A 21,020-nucleotide genomic window follows, 5' to 3' on the forward strand; every position below is an offset into this window, starting at 1 on the left:
CCACAGCAGAGAGCTGGACTGGAAGAGGAGCAACCGAGACAGACTCCGGCACCCCAACCAGGACTAGAACCCACTGTGCCGGCACCGCAGGCAGAGGATTAGCCTAGTGAGCCGTGGCGCCGGCCCTAAATACATATTTTCTAAAAATAGTTTTTTAAAAAACTCATTTTCTCTTTACTCTCTTGCATCACTACTTTTTCTCTCTGCTCATTCATTTGCATCAGCATGCAACAAAAGCAATCCAAACAAAGACAACCAAAAAACTCTTGATTCTATTTCTTTCTCCAACCATTGCCTTTTCTCTCTTTTTTCCCTTCGCAGTAAAATTGCTTGAGTTCACTCTATATGATTCTTACTACCCATACTCTATGGAAACTGCCCCAGTGACCATTGTGCTGCTAAGCCAATTGTCATTTCACCAGTCCTCCTATTTTCCAACTGATCAGCACTGTTTGGCACAGTCAACCTTTTGTTACAGTTGCCTTCCAACATACTCTCTCCTGGTTGGATCTGTGCCTGTCTGGTTGCCAAGAGTCAGGAACTCATCCAAGTCTCCCACAGGTGTGAGTACTTGAGTACTTGAACCAGCAGGTGCTGCTTCCCAGGTGCATTATCAGGGAACTGGGTCAGAAGTAGAGTAGGTAGACTCAAAATAGTACTCTGATATGAGATGGGGCATCCCAAGCAGCACCTTAACCTGCTGTGCCACAACAACCACACCCTCCCCATGACATCTGAAGACCCTTTGTAAGTGTGTATACATATATCCTTTCATTTTTATAAAGGCTTTACACTCTATTATTAGGAAACTTGTTTTCATTTGCAGTGTATCTTGAACAGTTTTCTGTGCACACAGACCTCCCTCTTTATTGCTTAAATAAGTTTTATTGAATGGGTAGAATACCATAATTTATTTAATATTTCCTCTGTTCCTAGCTTTTCTTACTATTATTATAAACAATTCTACAATGATCAATCTTGCATTTTCAGACTTGTGCATATCTCTAAGATTATTTTTTATTCTTCCATACCTAAGCCCTACCAATTGATGTCAAGGTCAAGTTCTCCAAAGACTCCTCTCTCCAGTGAACTGAACCAATTACCATCCACTGATGAGTCTCTAGCTTTATGCAGCACCAACAAGGTGTCACCTGGGGACAAGTGCCTTTTCTTGTTTCTTTTGCCCCAGAACTAGTTCCTCTCTTCATTTACTACATATATTGTAAATAATTATCCTCCAATTAGGTAAAGAAAGAACTTTGTCTTACCCATCATGATTCCCAAGATCTACTTCAGAGCTAAGACATGATAGAGTCATTGGAACTGCTGAATGGCATTAAATGAGCAGACATACTTCGCTACAGATGTAGGTGATTTTTTTTTTTTTTTTTTTTGGACAGGCAGTTAGACAGTGAGAGAGAGAGAGACAGAGAGAAAGGTCTTCCTTTTTCCGTTGGTTCACCCCCCCAAATGGCCGCTGCGCCGATCCGAAGCCAGGAACCAGGTGCTTCCTCCTGGTCTCCCATGCGGGTGCAGGGCCCAAGCACTTGGGCCATCCTCCACTGCCTTCCCCGGCTGCATCAGAGAGCTGGCCTGGAAGAGGAGCAACCAGGACAGAACCGGCACCCCAATCAGGACTAGAACCCGGGGTGCCAGTGCCACAGGTGGAGGATTAGCCTCGTGAGCCCCGGTGCTGGCCAGATGTAGGTGATTTTTAAAAATAAAAACTTAAGAATAGTTGAGGCCAGCACTGTGGCATGGCGAGTAAAGCCCCCACCTGCAGTGCTGCATCCTACATGGGCACTGGTTCGGGTCTCAGCTGCTCCAGCACTCTGCTATGGCCTGGGAAAGTAATGGAGGATGGCCCAAGTTCGTGGGTCCCTGCACCCTCGTGGGAGACCTGGAGGAAGCTCCTGCCTCCTGGCCTCTGATTGCGCAGCTCCGGCCGTTGAGGTCAATTGGGGAGTGGACAAGTGGATGGAAGACTCTCTCTCTCTCTGCCTCTTTGTAGCTCTTTGAAATAAAATAAATAATAAATCTTTAAAAAATTTAAGAATAGCTTTACATTTACAGTTAAAAGGAAAAATTTTAAGCCAGTTTAAATTCATCAGTTTGAGGTAAACCACACACACAATTTAGGCAACTCTCAAGAACCAGAACGCATTCTAACTCGGAGCTGCAAGGTGGTCCAGCAGTTTTGGGAATAGAGAATCGAAGTGTGGTGACCTTTGCTGAGATGCCACCTGGGGCACCCACATCCCGTACTGGAGGGTCTGGGTTCCAGTCCCAGCGCCATTTCCAATCCAGCACCCCGTAATGTGCACCCTGCCGAGCAGCAGATGAGGGCTCAAGCACTTGGAGACCCACGAGTTCCCGGCTCCTGGCTTCAGCCTCGTCCACACTGAGCTACTGCAGGCATTGGGAGAATGACCCAGGTCGCAAAAGATCTCTTTGTCTCTTTGCCTTTCAATCAATCTTAAAAAAAAAAAAAAAATAACAATTTAATGGGTGCCGACTTAGAGTCAGCCGGACGCCTGGGATCTACAGGAGGCCCGGGGCTCCACGCTGCCTGGGGCCGCTGGATCCAGTCCAGAAGCCAGGTGCAAATCAGTGTCTCCTGCAAACTGTACTGATAACGAAAAACGCGAAACACGGCACAAGGGCGTTCCCTTGTGCCCCTCACCCGCTCTCCCGGTTGTCTAGCCGTTTACCCTCCACCCCAACCCAGGCCTCGCAGACACCCCTGGGGCCACGCTACTCTTCCTGGTGCAATCCTCTCCGACAACTGGAATAACCGGCTCCCGCCGGCCCCAGCCCCCCGGGCGGCGAGCAGATGCAACGCCTCGGGCGGTCAGAGCGGTGCGGGACCCACGGCGGGCCTGAGCCACCGGCTGCCGTCAACCCCGTCAGCCCCGGAAGGGCCGCGGCCCCGGGCGGCGCCTCAGTCGGGGAGGCCCGCGGCCCCACCCGGGAGCTGGGCGGCGCGGGTGTTGCCCCTGCGCGCCTGCGCGCGGGGCTAAGGGGGAGTGGCGCGCCGGCGGCGGCGGCGACGGCGGCGGCCAGGAGGGCGGCGGTTACTGCGCCGGATACTGGGGTCGCTGCCTGAAGCGCAGGCGCCGTGGACGCAGCTCGCCCCGGGCCTCGGGTGCCTGTGGACTCGTCATGGCGACCGAGCAGAGGCCTTTCCACCTGGTGGTGTTCGGCGCCTCTGGCTTCACCGGCCAGTTCGTGACCGAGGAGGTGGCCCGGGAGCAGGTGTCCCCGGAGCGGAGCTCCCGCCTGCCCTGGGCCGTGGCGGGCCGTTCCCGGGAGAAGCTGCAGCGGGTGCTGGAGAGGGCCGCCCTGAAGCTGGGTAAAGGGGGCGGGCCGGCCCGCTGCGGACTTTAGCATCTCCCCGAGCGAGTTTCTCCTCGGGGATGCGCCCCACCGCTGTCCTCCGTCCTCTCCGTCCTGCGTGAGGGCACGAAGCGGAGAGGGATGTTGCCTACGTTGTCGTGGCTTTGCCATGGCAGTGTTCCACTCCTGAAATAAAAAAAAAAATTCTTTGCCTCCCCTCCTCATTTTTCAGTGAGTCCCCTAGTTTGGGGGAGGGGATCTTATGGAGAAATTGGTCAGGAGCTTCAGTTGTCCCTTTCTTGTCTTCATCTTGATCTGGGGCAAGGGTAACTGCTGGGTCTCGAGGTTTCTGGATATGTGGTCGGCTAGGGAGGTAGGACATTGATTCCTTTTAGTTTGTGACTCCCCTGTTGCCTGGTATTGGGGACAGAGGAGAAAACTTAAGGAGGTGGGGATTTTTTGTTTGTTTGTTTAACTGGTAACATTGTGCTTTCATATTTTGTTTTAAATTTGTTTTTTGCTTGTAAGAATCTTCCAGAAGCCCTGCTCTTCACCCCCCCCCCACACCACCCCTTCCCCCCCCCCAAAATAGTTTGTGTTTCTGGTTTGGATGTTTCTTTATCTGAGCATTCGTATTACACAAGTGAGAATTTATTGAGCGGTCTTATCTGTGCTAGGTCCTGTTCCGGGTGTTGGGAAGCCGGGGTGGGAGAAAGAGGAGACAGACACACAGGGGCACTGCCTTCATGGTTGAGGGAGCGGTGGGATTCAGACTCATCAGCAGACTGGTAGCCCAGTTAGAGTTCTGAGGACTCTGCATTCTTTGTGCTTACTCCTACACTTCCACACCTACGGTGTCTGCTTTGAGTGGGAGGGTTATGAACAGAAGGTACCATGTGGGCTGGAGTCTCCTGCAACTGGGCTGCCATTACCAATACACAGAATCTTGACCAAAGAGCCTGTGGTCTTTATTTTTCCAAATATTTTCACTAGTAAAGTATTACTCTTTCTTCTTCCTGTTTAACAAGACCTATGAGCAACTGCCTCTTTAGCAGTTAGCTACTGTTTACCATGCCCAAATCAGGTTCCTGTGGGTGAAGACACTTTGACCTATTGAAGCTTGCACTGAGTTGGCTTGTTCCAGTTCTTTCCTTATTATGAGCCTAGGTGTTGTTGTGTGTGTGTGTGTGTGTGTGTTTTTTTGTGGTTGTTGTTTTTGTCAAGGTGTTGATGCAGTCTTCTTCCACTCCCTATAATTGTTGATTTGTTGATGAGAAACTTTTTATTTTAACATTATTTATTTGAAAGAATTAGAGAGAGAGAGATCTTCCATCTACTTGTTCACTCCCCGATGGCTGCAACAGCCAGGTCTGGGGCAGGCCAAAGCCAGAAACTTCTTTCAGGTCTCCCATGTGAGTGGGTGCAGGGTCCCAAGCACTTGGCCATCTTCCACTGCTTTCCCAGGCACATTAGCAGGGAGCTGGATTAGAAGTGCAGCAGCCAGGACAGGAGCTGCTGCCCATAAAGCATGCCAGCATTGCAGGCGGCAGCTTTACCTGCTACATCACAGTGCTGGCCCACAGAAATTTTTTTCCCAGAAACTTTCTATGATATAAGTTTATTTATAAAGAGGAATTCAGGACCATCATCTACTCAGTAACTAGACTTGTTTGTAAAATTGTCCTGTTACACAGAGCTGTCATTCACACATTGCTTGTATTAGATGCATTTTTAAAGGTTTCTAATGTTGATAACCCTGAATGTTAACTCCATTTTCCTTATAGTTATTGATTTTAAACAGTTCTATCTTTGAGAAAGATAGATTTTAGTATATCAGTATATTTAATAAATTTGCTCTCATAGATTACTGTAAAAAGATCTGGAAGATGTAATTCTTTGCTAGGATTTGCTTTAAATGATTTATTTTGTTTTTATTTTAGGCAGACCGACACTGTCATCTGAAGTTGGAATAATAATTTGTGATACAACTAATCCAGCCTCTCTCGATGAAATGGCTAAACAGGCAACAGTTGTCCTCAATTGCGTAGGACCAGTAAGTAATCAACCATTCTTTATATCAGAACAAATCATCCATTCATCTCTAGCTAAATCTGGTATTGTATGTTCCAGAGGAACATAAGGGCAGAGGACAGAAGAGCTGGTTCAAGGCCATAACCTGTTTGGGGAGTTTTTTGTTGTTGTGAGGAGCAAATAGATAAGAACAGAGTCTCCCGAGGGAGGGCATGGCACCCTTCTTATTGTGTGTTGGCTTGTTCATTGGTTACACTTAGCATTGACACATTTTTCCCCCTTTTCTACTGTATGCCCCTTCAGTAAAACATGTTTGAGTTTATAATTATTTATAATTACATTCTTATATGTAAATGTAGGTTTTAAAAACATGTACAAGAATAGAGATTAAGGGGATTGAGTAAATGTTTTGTAAAGCTTACTGTATATAAAATGCACTATTCTAGGCACCTGGGACATAATGATCAACAAAACAGAAAATACTGGCCGGCGCCGCGGCTCACTAGGCTAATCCTCCGCCTAGCAGCGCCGGCACACCGGGTTCTAGTCCCGGTCGGGGCGCCGGATTCTGTCCCGGTTGCCCCTCTTCCAGTCCAGCTCTCTGCTGTGGCCAGGGAGTGCAGTGGAGGATGGCCCAGGTGCTTGGGCCCTGCACCCCATGGGAGACCAGGAAAAGCACCTGGCTCCTGGCTCCTGCCATCGGATCAGTGCGGTGCGCCGGCCGCAGCACACCGGCCGCGGTGGCCATTGGAGGGTGAACCAACGGCAAAGGAAGACCTTTCTCTCTGTCTCTCTCTCACTGTCCACTCTGCCTGTCAAAAAAAAAAAAACAAAAAAACAAAAAAACAAAAAAAAAACAACAGAAAATACTTTTGGAGTTTCTATTCTTGGGGAGCAGACAGAAAGTAAAATTATAGTAATAAGTAATGATAAGTGCTTTGAAAAACAATGAAGCAGAATAGGGCAAAAAAGAGATTGGCACATCGGTTTCTTTCCTTTTTTTTTTTTTTTTTTGACAGGCAGAGTGGACAGTGAGAGAGAGAGAGAGACAGAGAGAAAGGTCTTCCTTTGCCGTTGGTTCACCCTCCAGTGGCGCCGCGGCTGGTGCACCACGCTGATCCGAAGCCAGGTGCTTCTCCTGGTCTCCCATGGGGTGCAGGGCCCAAGCACTTGGGCCATCCTCCACTGCACTCCCTGGCCACAGCAGAGAGCTGGCCTGGAAGAGGAGCAACCAGGACAGAATCCAGCACCCCAACCGGGACTAGAACCCAGTGTGCCGGCGCCACAGGCGGAGGATTAGCCTGTTGAGCCACAGTGCCAGACGGCACATCGGTTTCTTTAAGAAGGAAGTTGATACTGCACTTGTGTATATGTTTTTGTTTAACTTGTGGACAAAGACTGACATACAGGTGCAAAAAATAAATCCTCTTTTGCAACCCAGAACTCATTGATCAGTATGAGTTCTGATACATACAAGCAGGAATAGGATGCCAAAAAAAGAGGAAAGTTGAGGGGAGGTCTCTGTAAGGCATCGACGTTTGCGCAGAGATCGGAATGAAGAGCAGACTGTGAATATGTGAGGAGAAGCATGCTGCAGGCCGAGCGCCTTCTCAGGTCCTGACATGGGCGTATGCTTAGCAGGACTGAGGAATGTGAGGCCAGTGCGCTGGGCCTGTGGGCAGGGCAGAGAGGTAGAAGGTAGAATGGAGAGTTTCCCAGAGACAAGAGCACGTAGTGTCTTACAGACTGCAGTCAAGGTTTGGCTCCTCTTCTTTTTTTTTTTTTTTTTTTTTTTTTTGACAGGCAGAGTGGACAGTGAGAGAGAGAGACAGAGAGAAAGGTCTTCCTTTGCCGTTGGTTCACCCTCCAATGGCCGCCGCGGCCAGCGCGATGCGACCGGCGCACCGCGCTGATCCGATGGCAGGAGCCAGGAGCCAGGTGCTTTTCCTGGTCTCCCATGGGGTGCAGGGCCCAAGCACCTGGGCCATCCTCCACTGCACTCCCGGGCCACAGCAGAGAGCTGGCCTGGAAGAGGGGCAACCGGGACAGAATCCGGCGCCCCGACCGGGACTAGAACCTGGTGTGCCAGCGCCGCTAGGCGGAGGATTAGCCTAGTGAGCCGCGGCGCCGGCCAGGGTTTGGCTCCTCTTCTGAGTGTGACCAAGAGTTGTTCAGTGATGAAAGCAGGGGCGTGGTCTGACTTCCTTTGACGTTCTCTGGCTTCTGAGAGGAATAGTGCATAATAGAGACCAACAGTGGAATGGACCGAGGAAGACAAGCCCCAGGGCAGCAGTGGTAGAGGTGGTGAGAAGTTGTTGGCCTCAGACCGTATTTTAACAGAATAGCTTTTACTGACGTGCTGTGTATGAAGGTGAATGTTGGTGACATTTATTGATTTAAAGACGTCATCACAATTGGCAAGACTTTGGAAGGCTACACATCTAAAATATTGTGAGCAATTATGTAGGGTTTTTTTCTTAACGAGCTTAGAGGCCACCTGTTAGGACCTTGGCTCTAGTCACTCTGTAATGGACACCTGCCCCAACGCGCTTGCCCTCTCCGCAGTCCTCTGGAACAACCCTGGCCCTGGGTGTTTTTCCTGCTCTTACTCTTCACCTGAGCACGAGTGACCCAGTGTGCCTGTAGGGAAACCTCCCACGGGGACTGGCCTCGCTTCAGATGTGTGGTTAAGACCTCACTGGGGCTCAGCGCCGGGCTCAGGGCTGCTGTACTCTCCTCGGCTCTTTCCCTTCCCTGCCCTAAAGCAGCAGCTTCACGACTTCTTTTCCCTCAGGCCTTTAGCTTCTGATCTCTCTCCCTCTGGCCTCATGACTTTATTTATTTTACCGTGAAAATGGCTGTCAGAATGGATTTCTTCCTGTCCAAGCACCAAATCCTATATATACCCTGTACTCTGCCTTCCTTCGTGTTTAAAAAACTCCTCTTCCTAGTAGACACTTTATGTTTGCAGTTATACTCTGTGTAAAGTAGACTTTATATTTACAGTTAGGTACTTATTTTTATTTAAAAAAATTTGTTTTATTCATTTTGAGAGGTAGAGTTATAGAGAGAGGGAGAGATGGAGAGAGAGGTCTTCCATCCCCAAATGGCTTCAGAGGCCAGAGCTGGGCAGATCCAAAGACAGGAGCCAGGAGCTTCTTCAGGTTCTCCCATGCAGGTGCAGGGGCCCAAGCACTTGGGCCATCTTCTACTGCCTTCCCAGGCACATTAACAGAGAGCAGCCAGGACTTGAACTGGCACCCATATGGGATGCTGGTGCTGTAGGCAGAGGCTTTAGCTCACTATGCCACAGCAATGGCCCCTGTTTATTGTTATCAAAATTTCCAGTAATGGATTTATTCTACCAACATTTATATATGTGATTATATTTCCCATCTTAAAAGTTTTCTGGGCCGGCGCCGCGGCTCACTAGGCTAATCCTCTGCCTAGCGGCGCCGGCACACCGGGTTCTAGTCCCAGTTGGGGCGCCGGATTCTGTCCCGGTTGCCCCTCTTCCAGGCCAGCTCTCTGCTGTGGCCAGGGAGTGCAGTGGAGGATGGCCCAGGTGCTTGGGCCCTGCACCCCATGGGAGACCAGGAAAAGCACCTGGCTCCTGGCTCCTGCCATCGGATCAGCGCGGTGCGCCGGTCGCATCGCGCTGGCCGCGGCGGCCATTGGAGGGTGAACCAACGGCAAAGGAAGACCTTTCTCTCTGTCTCTCTCTCTCACTGTCCACTCCTGCCTGTCAAAAAAAAAAAAAAAAAAAAGTTTTCTGGGGGCCAGTGCTGTGGTATGGTAGATAAAGCCACCGGCTGCAGTGCTGGCTTCCCATATGGGCACCATTTAGAGTCTTGGCTGCTGCGCTTCTGATCCTGCTCTCTGCTATGGCCTGGGAAAGCAGTAGAAGATGGCCCAAGTGCTTGGTCCCTGCACTCACGTGGGAGACCCGGAGGAAACTCCTGGCTCTTGGTTTCGAATCCGCACAGCTCCAACTGTTGCGGCCAACCAGCGGATGGAAGACCTCTCTCTCTCTGCCTCTGCCTGTCTGTAAGTCTGCCTTTCAAATAAATAAATAAATCTTAAAAAAAATTTCTGTGGGTTCCATTTTACCCCACCAAATACTCCATTTTTGTGCCCCCTTTTTAGCAAAGCTCCTTGAAAGAATGTGCATTACCCTCATGGTCTCTGCTTCCTCTCCATGTATTCTGTCTTACAGTATTCTTGTCAGGCTTTTCTCCTCCCTGCTCTCATGGGATTACTCTGTGAAGATCCCATCCTGCCAGATATTCACTTCTCAGTTCTGATATTAAATCTCTGCTTTTTCATCTTGTCCATCACTTTCTCCTTTCTTCACATGGCTTCTAGATCATCATCTGCTCATTTTCCTCTTGTCTCCCAGCTGTAACTTGGTCTCTACGGTTGGAATTTTTATCTCCCTCCATGTAAATGACTCAGAACTCAAATATTAGAAACTTTTCCATTGGTCACATGTGACCACACATATTTCAACCTAAGCTGAATAATGAGTGATTGGCAAAATGAGGGTGTCACTGTGGCCCTCTCTGTGTGGGACTCTCCCATGCCCCTTAGGGCGCCTAATGGGTCCTTGACTCGGCCAGTGTGTTGTGGACAGTCCGTATGTTAACTGTGAGTAGAACTTCACCTTTTAATTTGTGTCTTCTATAAAAATTAGCATAGATAAAAGCTCTAGTATTTACTCCCAATCTCAGGGTACCCCTTGGGGCAAGTGTACCTTCTTGAGAGACCACTGGGTGAGAAGGTGGAGCCCGAGAGCGGAACTGCTGTTTTGACCTGTAAGCTAATTGGCTCCACAAGGGAGACATGTCTCCTCTGAAATAAAGTATTGCTACTCTGACATTGCCAGCGTCTGCAAACATGTAGTACTAAGTAGAGAACTTGTCCCTCTGTAACTGCAGTAATCTAGTGGGAAGTCTCGGCCTCAGATTCTCCAAAGGAGACAGTGGCCCAGGTGTAACAAAGTACAGTGTAACGAGTGGGTGCACTGTAGCAGATAGGAAAATGCGTGCTCTTTCCAGAAGGAACTACTAATATTTTTAAAAGCTTATGAATACTTACTGCAGCTTGCCAGTACTTGCAGATGTGCTGACTAACTGGAGGGCTGTGGCTCACCAGCCGAGATAAAAGGGGACCTGAGGCTGTTGGGCTGAGCTGGAGGACTTGGCAGTCAGCCAGGCAGCCATGGAATGGGAGAGGAGTTCCAGGTAGAAACAAACACACTGTGGAGATGCAGCATGTTAGGGAATGATAGTAAGCTTAGAACTATTGAAACATGGTTAGTAAGGGCCTGTTGTATGACATGTTACTTGAAGACTTTTTGTGACTTGCTAAGAAGTTTAGATGTTACATAGGCACTGGAGAGCTAATCAAGGATTTTAAGAGTAGTTGAAAAGGTGGGGCTGGTGGAAAAGCAACATCATGCTTTTAACTTAGAGTAACAGTTAGGTATTTCTTTTGAGATAAAGGGAGATTGACTGCAGTGAACCGTAAGCGTTATTTGTAGTTAATTTGATGAGAAATGACAGGGTCTGAACTAACGTTTGTCTGTGTAGAGGGAAAGGAGTGGTTTGATACAACTTGCTGAGTTACAGGATGGGTGGAGTGCAAGAATAGCGTAGACTTAATCATATGTGTATGAAGTTAATTGAAAACAGATCTTAGTAAAAAATAAGGGTGGGAATAAGAGAGGGAGGAGAAAGGTGGGTGGGAGGGCCGGCATGGTGGGAAGAATCACCATGTTCCTAAAGTTATAATTATGAAATGTGTGAAGTTTGTAACTGTAAGACTGCATGCATTCCTATGGACTTAACAATAAATAAATAAATACAAAAGAAAAAGAAAGCTTGCAGGTTACTAACCTGAGAATTGTGTGGTGAGCGATGCCTATAGTCCTAACCAACAAGGCAAAAACCTGACCGTGCCAAGCTCTCTGTGCTCGTACTGCATCCTCACAGCAGCTCAGGGAGATAGGTGCTGTTGTTTTCCCCATCTTTCTGATGAACAGACTGAAGCTTACTGGGATAAAGTGACTTGCCCAGGATCACCAAGATCATACCAAGTGCACAGCCTGGCTTTAAGTCTGGCCTGGCTCCAGAGCCTGTGTGCGAGACCAGGCACTCCAATACAGGATTTGAGAAGCCCAAGCAGCAGCTTAGCATGCTGTGATCCACAGTGCCTGTGCCTGTTAACATTTTTGGTCTTTCTCCCCCACCACCCCAGCTTACAGTTAGAAGCATGTACTAGGAAGTAGAGAAGAAACTCCACAGGATTATCTAAGATGACTCATTGGGTATAGAAAGAAAAAGATGCTTTGGCTGCTTTTGTAATCTCATACATATACTAGAAATAAGATTGCTCTATATTTTGTTGGTCTAGTAGTTTGTGTAAGTCATTTGTAAATTTGTATAGCTGGTAGATGATGGATGCAGGGTGTGCACTTGGGTCTTGCTCTCTTGGGCCCCTGCACCCGCGTGGGAGATGCAGAAGAAGCTCCTGGCTCCTGGCTTCAGATTGCCACAGCTCTGACCGTTGCGGCCATCTAGGGAGTGAACCAGTGGATGAAAGAACTTTCTCTCTATCTCTACCTTTCTCTGTAACTCTGTCTTTTAAATAAATAAAATAAGTCTTTAAAAAAAAAAAAAAGAGTAAAGCCAGTACTTGAGCCTGGGCGCTTTCAAATGGAATACAGGTATCCTGGTGGTGTCCTAACCTCTAGGCCAAACGTCCACTCCAGGTTTTCTGTGACTTTTTTTTTTTTCTCCAGATTTATTTATTTGAAAGGCAGTGTTACAGAGAGAATCTTGCAACTACTGGTCACTCCTCAAATGGCTTACAACCATTGTGGCTGGACCAGACCAAAGCCAGCAGTCTAAAACTCCACCAGGGTCTTCCATGTGGGTGACAGGAGCCCAAGTACTTGGACCGTCTTCTGCTCCTTTCAAGTTAGCAGGGAACTGGATCAGAAGGGAGCAGCCTGTACTCAAATGATATCCAGAACTGTGCTCCCAAGGTTAAATGGTCATTTCATTTATTTAAACTTGGCAAGTAAGAGTAACCTTTTGGTTTTCTTTATTCTCTCAGTATCGATTTTATGGAGAACCTGTTGTAAAAGCGTGTGTTGAAAATGGAACTAGCTGTATTGACATCTGTGGAGAACCTCAGGTATGTAAAATGAGAAGGAGAAAGCCCAGAATTTGAAGCGTTGATTTTTCTGTGTAATGAAGTGGAGACTGTCTGGTGCAGCTGTGCAGAATGTTTTTCTGGTTAGAGATGGTCTTTGAAGCTGGCGCCGCGGCTCACTAGGCTAATCCTCTGCCTAGTGGCGCCGGCACACCGGGTTCTAGTCCCGGTCGGGGCGCCGGATTCTGTCCCGGTTGCCCCTCTTCCAGGCCAACTCTCTGCTGTGGCTGGGGAGTGCAGTGGAGGATGGCCCAAGTGCTTGGCCCTGCACCCCATGGGAGACCAGGAGAAGCACCTGGCTCCTGCCATCGGATCAGTGCGGTGCGCCGGCCGCCGTGTGCCGGCTGCAGCGCGCCAGCCGTGGCGGCCATTGGAGGGTGAACCAACGGCAAAAAGGAAGACCTTTCTCTCTGTCTCTCTCTCTCACTGTCCACTCTGCCTGTCCAAAAAAAAAAAAAAAAAAAAATAGAGATGGTCTTTGCTAGCTTGAAGGAGGCCACTGATGATAAGGTCTCAGCCTCAGTTTTCTTGACTTTTTTTCTTCCTCACAACCTCATTTGCTTTAGGTCCTCGGTTTAGGGAATGTGTTGATTTTTATGGCTATTATATGTGGTAAATGAAGTTAAAATAGTGTGCTATGTGTAATTCTCAAAATCTCACGTTTACAACTTTCCACTATGAATTCCCTTTTTAAAAATCAGGCACCTTTACGTCGTTACAGAAAAGTAATTGTAAAATCTCAGTAACTTAGAAATTTAAGTGTTCACATTTATTGTAAGGTTAACATACTCCCAGGCCGGCGCCGTGGCTCACTAGGCTAATCCTCCGCCTAGTGGCGCCGGCACACCGGGTTCTAGTCCCGGTCGGGGCGCCGGATTCTGTCCTGGTTGCCCCTCTTCCAGGCCAGCTCTCTGCTGTGGCCAGGGAGTGCAGTGGAGGATGGCCCAGGTGCTTGGGCCCTGCACCCCATGGGAGACCAGGAAAAAGCACCTGGCTCCTGGCTCCTGCCATCGGATCAGCGCGGTGCGCCGGCCCGCAGCGCGGCGGCAGCGGCGGCCATTGGAGGGTGAACCAACGGCAAAGGAAGACCTTTCTCTCTGTCCCTCTCTCTCACTGTCCACTCTGCCTGTCAAAAAAAAAAAAAGAAAGGTTAACATACTCCCTACATCTTGCTAACTATTTTATGTAATGTTTCTGAAACGTCCTATAATGAGAAATCATCTTATTCTCATTTTTAAAAAGTTACCTTTATTTATTTATTTTTAAAGATTTATTTATTTATTTGAAAGACAGAGTTACAGAGAGTCAGAGGCAGAGAGAAAGTCTTTCATCTGCTGGTTCACTCCCTAGATGGCCACAATGGCTGGAGCTGGGCTGACCTAAAGCCAGGAACCAGGAACTTCTTCTGAGTCTCCCATGCGGGTGCAGGGGCCCAAGGACTTGGGCCATCTTCTGCTTTCCCAGGCCGTAGCAGAGAGCTAGTTTGGAAGTAGAGTGGAGCAGCGGGGACTCGAACTGGTGCTTATATGGGATCCCAACATGGCAGGCGGCAGCTTCACCCACTATGCCACAGAACCAACCCCCTTTTATTTATTTTTATTTATTTGAAAGGCAGCTAGAGAGATGGAGACAGAGATTTTTCCATCTACTTGTTCACTCTCCAGATGCTGGCAATAACCAGTGCTGGCCTAGGCAAAGACAGAACCCTGGAACTCAGTCCACATCTCCCATGGGTAGGGCAGAGGCTGAAGCACTTGCACCATCCTCTACAGCTTTCCCAGGAGATTTAGCCGGTAGCTGGAATGGAAACAGAGCAGCTCAGACTCAGACCGGGGCTCTGATATGGGATGCTGGCGTTGCAGGCAGCAGCTTAGCTCACTGCACCACAATGCCGGTCCTCCCTACCTTCCTTTTTTGTAGATGGAAATTAAAGTTTAAGAAGGTTTAAGTCATGGTGAATGTTTAGTACAGCAATTAAGTCACTGCTTGGGCCAGGCTGCAGCTAGGAGCTGGGAACTCAGTTTTGCCTTTCTGCCTGCACAGTAGGGACTCAAGTACTTGGCCCGAGAAAGCAGTGGAGGATGGCCCGAGTACTTGGACCTCTGCACCTATGTGAGAGTCCCAGAAGAAGCTCCTGGCTCCTGGATTTGGATCGACTCAGCTCCAGCCATTGTGGCCATTTGGGTAGTGAACCAGCAGGTGGAAGCCCTTTCTCTGTGTCTCTTCCTCCCTCTGTAAATCTTCCTCTCATATAAGTAATTAAATAATCCTGGACAAAAAAAAACAAAAAACAAGTACTTGAGTCATCTACCTGCTGCCTCTCAGGATCTGTATTAGGAGGAAGCTGGAATTGGGAGCAGAGAAGTACTCAAACCCAAGCACTCTGATATAGGATGTGGATCTTGTCCACTGGGCCAGACATCTGCCTGATAGGTCAATATTAGAAATACAAATAACTGGTGTTGGCTTTGTGGCATAGTGGGTAAAACCACTGCTTGTGACACTGGCACTCCAGATGGGCACCTGTTCATGTCCTGGCTGTTCTGCTTCTGATCCAGCTCATTGCTAATGGCCCAGGAAGAGCAGCAGAGGATGACCCAAATGTTTGGGCCCCTGCTAACCATGTGGGAGACTTGGATGAAGCTCCTAGATTGTGACTGGCCAATGCAGCCATCTGGGGAGTGAACCAGCAGATGGAAGATCTCTCTCTCTCTCCATCTCTGCCTGTAACTCTTTCAAATAAATAAACCTTAAAAAAAGGAAAGAGATACAAATAACCCAATTAAAGTGAGGGGTTATGAGAAGAGATACATCTCCTATATAGAAGAATAATTTATGTAGCTTGTCTTCCCTCAGGAAGGAGCGGCATAACTTTACAGTGGAGAAAGCCAGCACACCAGGTGTTCAGGGTCAGCATCAACACTGTAGATTGTATTGTCAGGATGTAGCCTTGACATGATGTGGGGAGAATGGGGCCTTTTTTTTTTTTTTTTTTTTTTTTTTTTTTGACAGGCAGAGTGGACAGTGAGAGAGAGAGAGACAGAGAGAAAGGTCTTCCTTTGCCGTTGGTTCACCCTCCAATGGCCGCCGCGGCCGGCACGCTGCGGCCGGCGCACCGCGCTGATCCGATGGCAGGAGCCAGGTACTTATCCTGGTCTCCCATGGGGTGCAGGGCCCAAGCACTTGGGCCATCCTCCACTGCACTCCCTGGCCACAGCAGAGAGCTGGCCTGGAAGAGGGGCAACCAGGACAGAATCCGGCGCCCTGACTGGGACTAGAACCCGGTGTGCCAGCGCCACAAGGTGGAGGATTAGCCTAGTGAGCTGCGGCGCTGGCCAAGAATGGGGTCTTACCTCTTTGGTCTTCTTTCCCAAAACTGTTAATCCCAGCTTAATCATTAGAAAAATAAGACATAAATATTCCTGACCAGGACTCCTCAAAGCTGTCAAGATACCAAAAATAGGAAGAAAGTGTGAGAAACTGTTACGGCCATGAGAAACCTAAGGAGACACAACTAAATGTAATGTGGTATCCAGGACCGGACCCTGGAACAAAAAAAGGACATTAGGTACAAGTTAAGGAAATCTGAATAAAGCATGAGCTTTAGTTAGTAATATTATATACATCTTGTTTCATTAATTGTAATAAATACTAATGTATAAAAGGTGTCAGTGTGGAAAACTGGGTTTCAGGATACATGGCAATTGTGAACTATTCAGTTTTTCTGTAAAACTTCTAAGAAATAATTTTTAAAAACAAGGAAGTGATTTGAACAGACGTCATTCCCCTGTCATCTGTCATCTGTTGCTTTCCTGTCTGTAGACTTGGGTCTGCAATGGTGTTCATCTGATAATGCCACTGAGGTCATTTTTTTGCTTTCTTTGTGGTTTTCTGTATTTAATTTTTTATAATGGCTAGGGCTTTTACATTTAAAAGTCATTCAAAAAAGTAATTGTGTCATTAGATCATCAGTCTATCTCCTGTACCACCTTGCACATTTTAGGTATTCTGTCAATATTTGTTGAATAAATGGAAAACAGAGTTCATATTGTGCTGCAGGGCCATATTGATTAGCATTTCCAGTTTAATTGCTTTGTCTTTAGAGATAAGTTCTTTAACTTTGGTCTGGATGTTTCTGTATGGCTCTGATTCAGATTCCTGCTTTGGGTTTTTCAGTTTCTAGAACTAATGCATTGGAAGTATCATGAGAAAGCTGCAGAAAAAGGCGTTTATATCATTGGAAGCAGTGGCTTTGACTCCATTCCAGCGGATCTGGGAGTAATTTATACCAGAAATAAAATGAACGGTAATTATTAATCCATAAACGGTAATTGAATTTAACAGTAGGAGGGCTTTGTGTTTGTATTGTGATGAACCTTAAATCTAGTTAGGAAAAGAAACATAATGATAAATGAGTAATACTAAAACATGTATTTTCTTCATAGTATAGCTATACTTGATAAAATGTTACTGACACTATTATTGAGGCATGGGTAGCTGGACAAGTGTTCTAAAATGAGAAATTATCCACTATTTCATTTTAGTTATGATTAGAGCTATAAAATTACTGAAAAAAATTGGCAGCCATTTTAAATTCGAACTTGTTTAGGGATTCACATTTTATTTATTTATTTTTAAAGCATTTTTATTTTAAGATTTATTTATTTGTTTCTTTGAAAGGCAAAGTGACCGAGAGAGAATGAGAGAGAGCAAAAGAGATCTCTTCCATCCATTAGTTCACAAATGGCTGTGGCAGTTATGTTTGGGCTAGGCTGAAGCCAGGAGGCTGGAAAGCCATGCTGGTCTCTCACAGGGGTAACAGCCCAAATACTTGAGCCAGCTTCCAGTGCCTTCCAGGTGCGTTATCAGGAAGCTGGATGTATTTATTTGAGAGGCTGAGTTACAGAAAGGGAGAGAAAGAGCGAGAGAGATTTTCCAACTGCCAGGGCTGGGGGAGAGAGAGAGAGAGAGAGAGAGAGAAAGAGGTCTTTCAACTAAGCTTCATCTGGGTCTCCCACATGGATTCAGGGACCCAAGCACTTGGGCCATCCTCTGCTTCTTTCCCTGGGGCATTAGCAAGGAGCTGGGTCAGAAGTGAAGTAGCCAGGACTTAAACCAGTGCCCATATGGGATGCTGATGTCACAGGTGGCAGCTTAACCCGTTATGCTGTAACACTGGCCCTAGTTTTTAATTTTGAACTGTAAAAGCTATAAAGTATTGAACACAGAATTTGGAATCTTTTTTTTATCCCACTTATAAAATAGAGATGGTTATTTAAGAATGGATAAAGTCAGGAATATTTTAACAATTCAATTTAAATATGTCATATATTTTATAAAGTATCCATTTAGAAGATGACCTGAAATGTAATTCCAGTGCCCTATAAATTGTTCTTGAGGTAAAAAAGATGAAAGTGTTCCATTTTATATTAAAAGTTAACTACGAGGGGCCAGCGTGGTAGTGTTTGGGTAAAGCCACTGCCTGCAATGCTGGCATCCCTTATGTGTGCTGGTTCAAGTCCCAGCTGCTCCACTTCCAGCCCAGATCTGCTATGGCCTGTGAAGGCAGCAGCAGATGGCCCAAGTCTTTGGGCCCCTGTACCTGCTTGGGAGACCTGGAAGAAACTCCTGGCTCCTGGCTTCGGATTGGCCCAACTCTGACTGTTGTGTCCATTTGGAGAGTTAACCAGCGGATAGAAGACTTTCTCTCTTTCTTTGCCTTTGCCTCTCTGTAACTCTGCCTTTCAAATAAATAAATAAATCTTTTAAAAAAATAATACAAAGTTACAATAACCACGATAACATGGCACTTACATAAAACTAGACCAATGGAAAAGAATGGATAATGTAGAAAAAAATACACATATTTGGGGCCAGTGCCGTGGCACACTTGGTTAATCCTACGCCTGTGGCGCTGGCATCCCATATGGGCACCGGGTTCTAGTCCCAGTTGCTCCTCCTCTGGTCCAGCTCTCTGCTGTGGCCCGGGAAGGCAGTGAAGGATGGCCCAGGTGCTTGGGTCCCTGCACCTGCGTGGGAGACCAGGAAGAAGCACCTGGCTCCTGGCTTCAGATTGGCATAGCTCCAGCCATGATGGCCATTTGGGGGGTGAACCAGTGGAGGGAAGACCTTTCTCTCTGTTTCTCTCTCTCACTGTCTAACTCTGCCTGTCCAATAAATTAAAAAAAAAATTGCACTTCCCTAGGACTACTTTTAAAAAATAAATAAATACCTAATAAAAAAAATACACATATTTACAGTCAACTGATTTTCCACAAATGCGCAAGAACATACACTGGAGAAAGTAAAACCTCTTCCATGAATGTTGCTGGGGAGACTGCCTACCCATATGCCAAAGAAAGAAACTAGACTCCTTTTACCACATACGAAAATCAACTCAAAACAGATTTAAGACCTCAAATTACAAAACTACTAGAAGACAAGGGAAGACACTTCATTCTGGGCACGTATTTTGGAAATGACCCAAAAGTACACGGAAGAAAAGCAAAAAGTAACAAATGGAATTACATCAAACAACATAATGAAGAGACAGCTTACAGAATGGGAGAAAAGATTTGGCAAACTGTCCATTCAGCAAGGGACTAAACTTTAGAATATAGAACAAACTCAAACTATTAAACAGCAACAAACAACAAATTTCATTAACTGCAGCATTTTTCACAATACTAATCCTACTATTGGATGAATTGTTGAAAAGAAATATGGTAGGGCCAGTGCTGTGGCATAGCAGGTCAAACTGCTATGTCGACCTGCAGTGCCGGCATCCCATATGGGCCCTTTTTCGAGTCCCAGCTGCTCCACTTCCGATCCAGCTCTCTGCTATGGCCTGGAAAAGCAGTAGAAGGTAGCCCAAGTGCTTGGGCCCCTGCACCCACGTGGAAGACCTAGAAGAAGCCCTGGGCTCCTGGCTTCAGATTGGCCCAGCTCCAGCCATTTGGGGAGTGAACCAACAGATGGAAGATGTATCTCTGTCTCTGTCTGTCTCTGTTTCTGTCTCTGCTTCTGCCTCTCTATAACTCTGCCTTTCAAATAAATAAATAAATCTGTTTTAACAAGTTTAGGTGAATAAGTGAATAATCAACAAGTAAGCAAGTAAATAAGAAAATAAGAACGTAAAATAAATGTTTAAAAAAGCAATCCTTAAAAAAAAGAAATATGGCAGACAATATACGCATATGTCCACAATGGATTATTACCCAGCCATAAAAGAGAATGAAATTCTGTCACTCATAGTAACATGGGTGGCACTGGAGGATGTTTTATTAAGTGAAACAAGTCAGGCGCAGAAAGACAAATATTTCAAGTTTTCACTTATATGTGAAAGCCAAAAATTTGATTTCAAAGAACAAGAGAATAGAACAGTGACTACCAGAGCCCAGAAGGGATGCCGGCAGGGAGGAAGAGGATGGTAAGTGGGTACGGGGTGGATGTGAATGTTCCCATTGCAAACAAAAGACAAATGTCAGGGATGGCAGATGTGTCAGTTACCCTGATGTAATTATGTATGTGTACTGAAATGGCACACTGTAGCTGATAAATATACACAATTACTGTGTGTCAGTGAGCATATGTTAATGAAAAAAGAAATGCATAGGCTTGTTATGAAGGAAATTTGTAAACTTCAGTCTTTAAAATGGGGATGTAGTAGGTGCATGGATTAGAAGGTTAAAATATTTTTAAATTCACTTTCCTCTTTTCAATGGGAGTGAGTCCATTGTTTCACTTGTAGAATGTCTACTATTGCTTTTTGTTATTTATTATATAACAAAGTATTCCTGAATTCCTAAAAATGAAAACAGTAAGTGATGTGAATTTTCAAATCATATAATTAAATGGACATACAATTTTTCACTGCTTATCTTCTGATGTGACGAGTAATTAACTTTCTAAACTCTGGATCCTGACATATCATTCTTTTACATGCTACTGGATATTTAGTAAAATTTTATATAGTATTTTCTTTTTACTTGTAGTTTCAAAAGATTGATTTGTAGCCTTTGTGTAATTTTTTTTAAGATTTATTTTATTTTATTTGGAAGACAGAGTTAGAGAGAGGGAGAGACAGACAGGGAAAGACACACAGAGAGAGATCTTCCAGGTGCAGGGGCCTAGGGACTTGTGCCATCTTCTGCTGCTTCCCTAGGCCATAGCACAGAGCTGGATTGGAAGTGGAGCAGCCAGGACTCAAACTGGCACCCATACAGGATGTCAGCACTGCAGCTGGCGGTTTTACCTGCTATACCACAGCACCAGCCCTTGTATTATGCTTTGAGGTCAGGTATTACAATGCCTCCAGCTTCATTGTTTTTGCTCAGGATTGCTTTGGCTATTCAGTGTCTTTTGTGCTTCAGTGTGAATTCTGTGATTGTTTTTCTGTTCTCTGAAAAATGTCATTTGTATTTTGGTAGGAATCA

At 46.3% G+C, this 21,020-nt stretch overlaps 1 protein-coding gene and 1 non-coding gene across 3 annotated transcripts in view; both read left to right on the forward strand.

The window, feature by feature from the left end:
- Positions 1-3,024: 3,024 nt before the first annotated feature.
- Positions 3,025-21,020, forward strand: part of SCCPDH (saccharopine dehydrogenase (putative)) — a 36,097-nt gene continuing 18,101 nt past the window's right edge. The window contains exons 1-4 of one of the 2 annotated variants that reach the window (XM_002717629.4): positions 3,025-3,352; positions 5,277-5,389; positions 12,487-12,567; positions 16,762-16,891. In XM_002717629.4, the coding sequence (XP_002717675.1) occupies positions 3,163-3,352; positions 5,277-5,389; positions 12,487-12,567; positions 16,762-16,891 (514 nt within the window). In that variant the 5' untranslated portion in view covers positions 3,025-3,162. The remainder of the gene's footprint in view (positions 3,353-5,276; positions 5,390-12,486; positions 12,568-16,761; positions 16,892-21,020) is intronic. The other variant, XR_011381547.1, reaches the window with a different exon arrangement.
- Positions 6,725-6,854, forward strand: LOC127483630 (small nucleolar RNA SNORA40). Its single transcript, XR_007910068.1, has one exon. It is a non-coding gene; the product is annotated as a small nucleolar RNA SNORA40 (small nucleolar RNA).

This window comes from Oryctolagus cuniculus, chromosome 13 (genome assembly GCF_964237555.1).
Source record: "Oryctolagus cuniculus chromosome 13, mOryCun1.1, whole genome shotgun sequence".
In the NCBI taxonomy this organism is placed as follows: Eukaryota; Metazoa; Chordata; class Mammalia; order Lagomorpha; family Leporidae; genus Oryctolagus; species Oryctolagus cuniculus.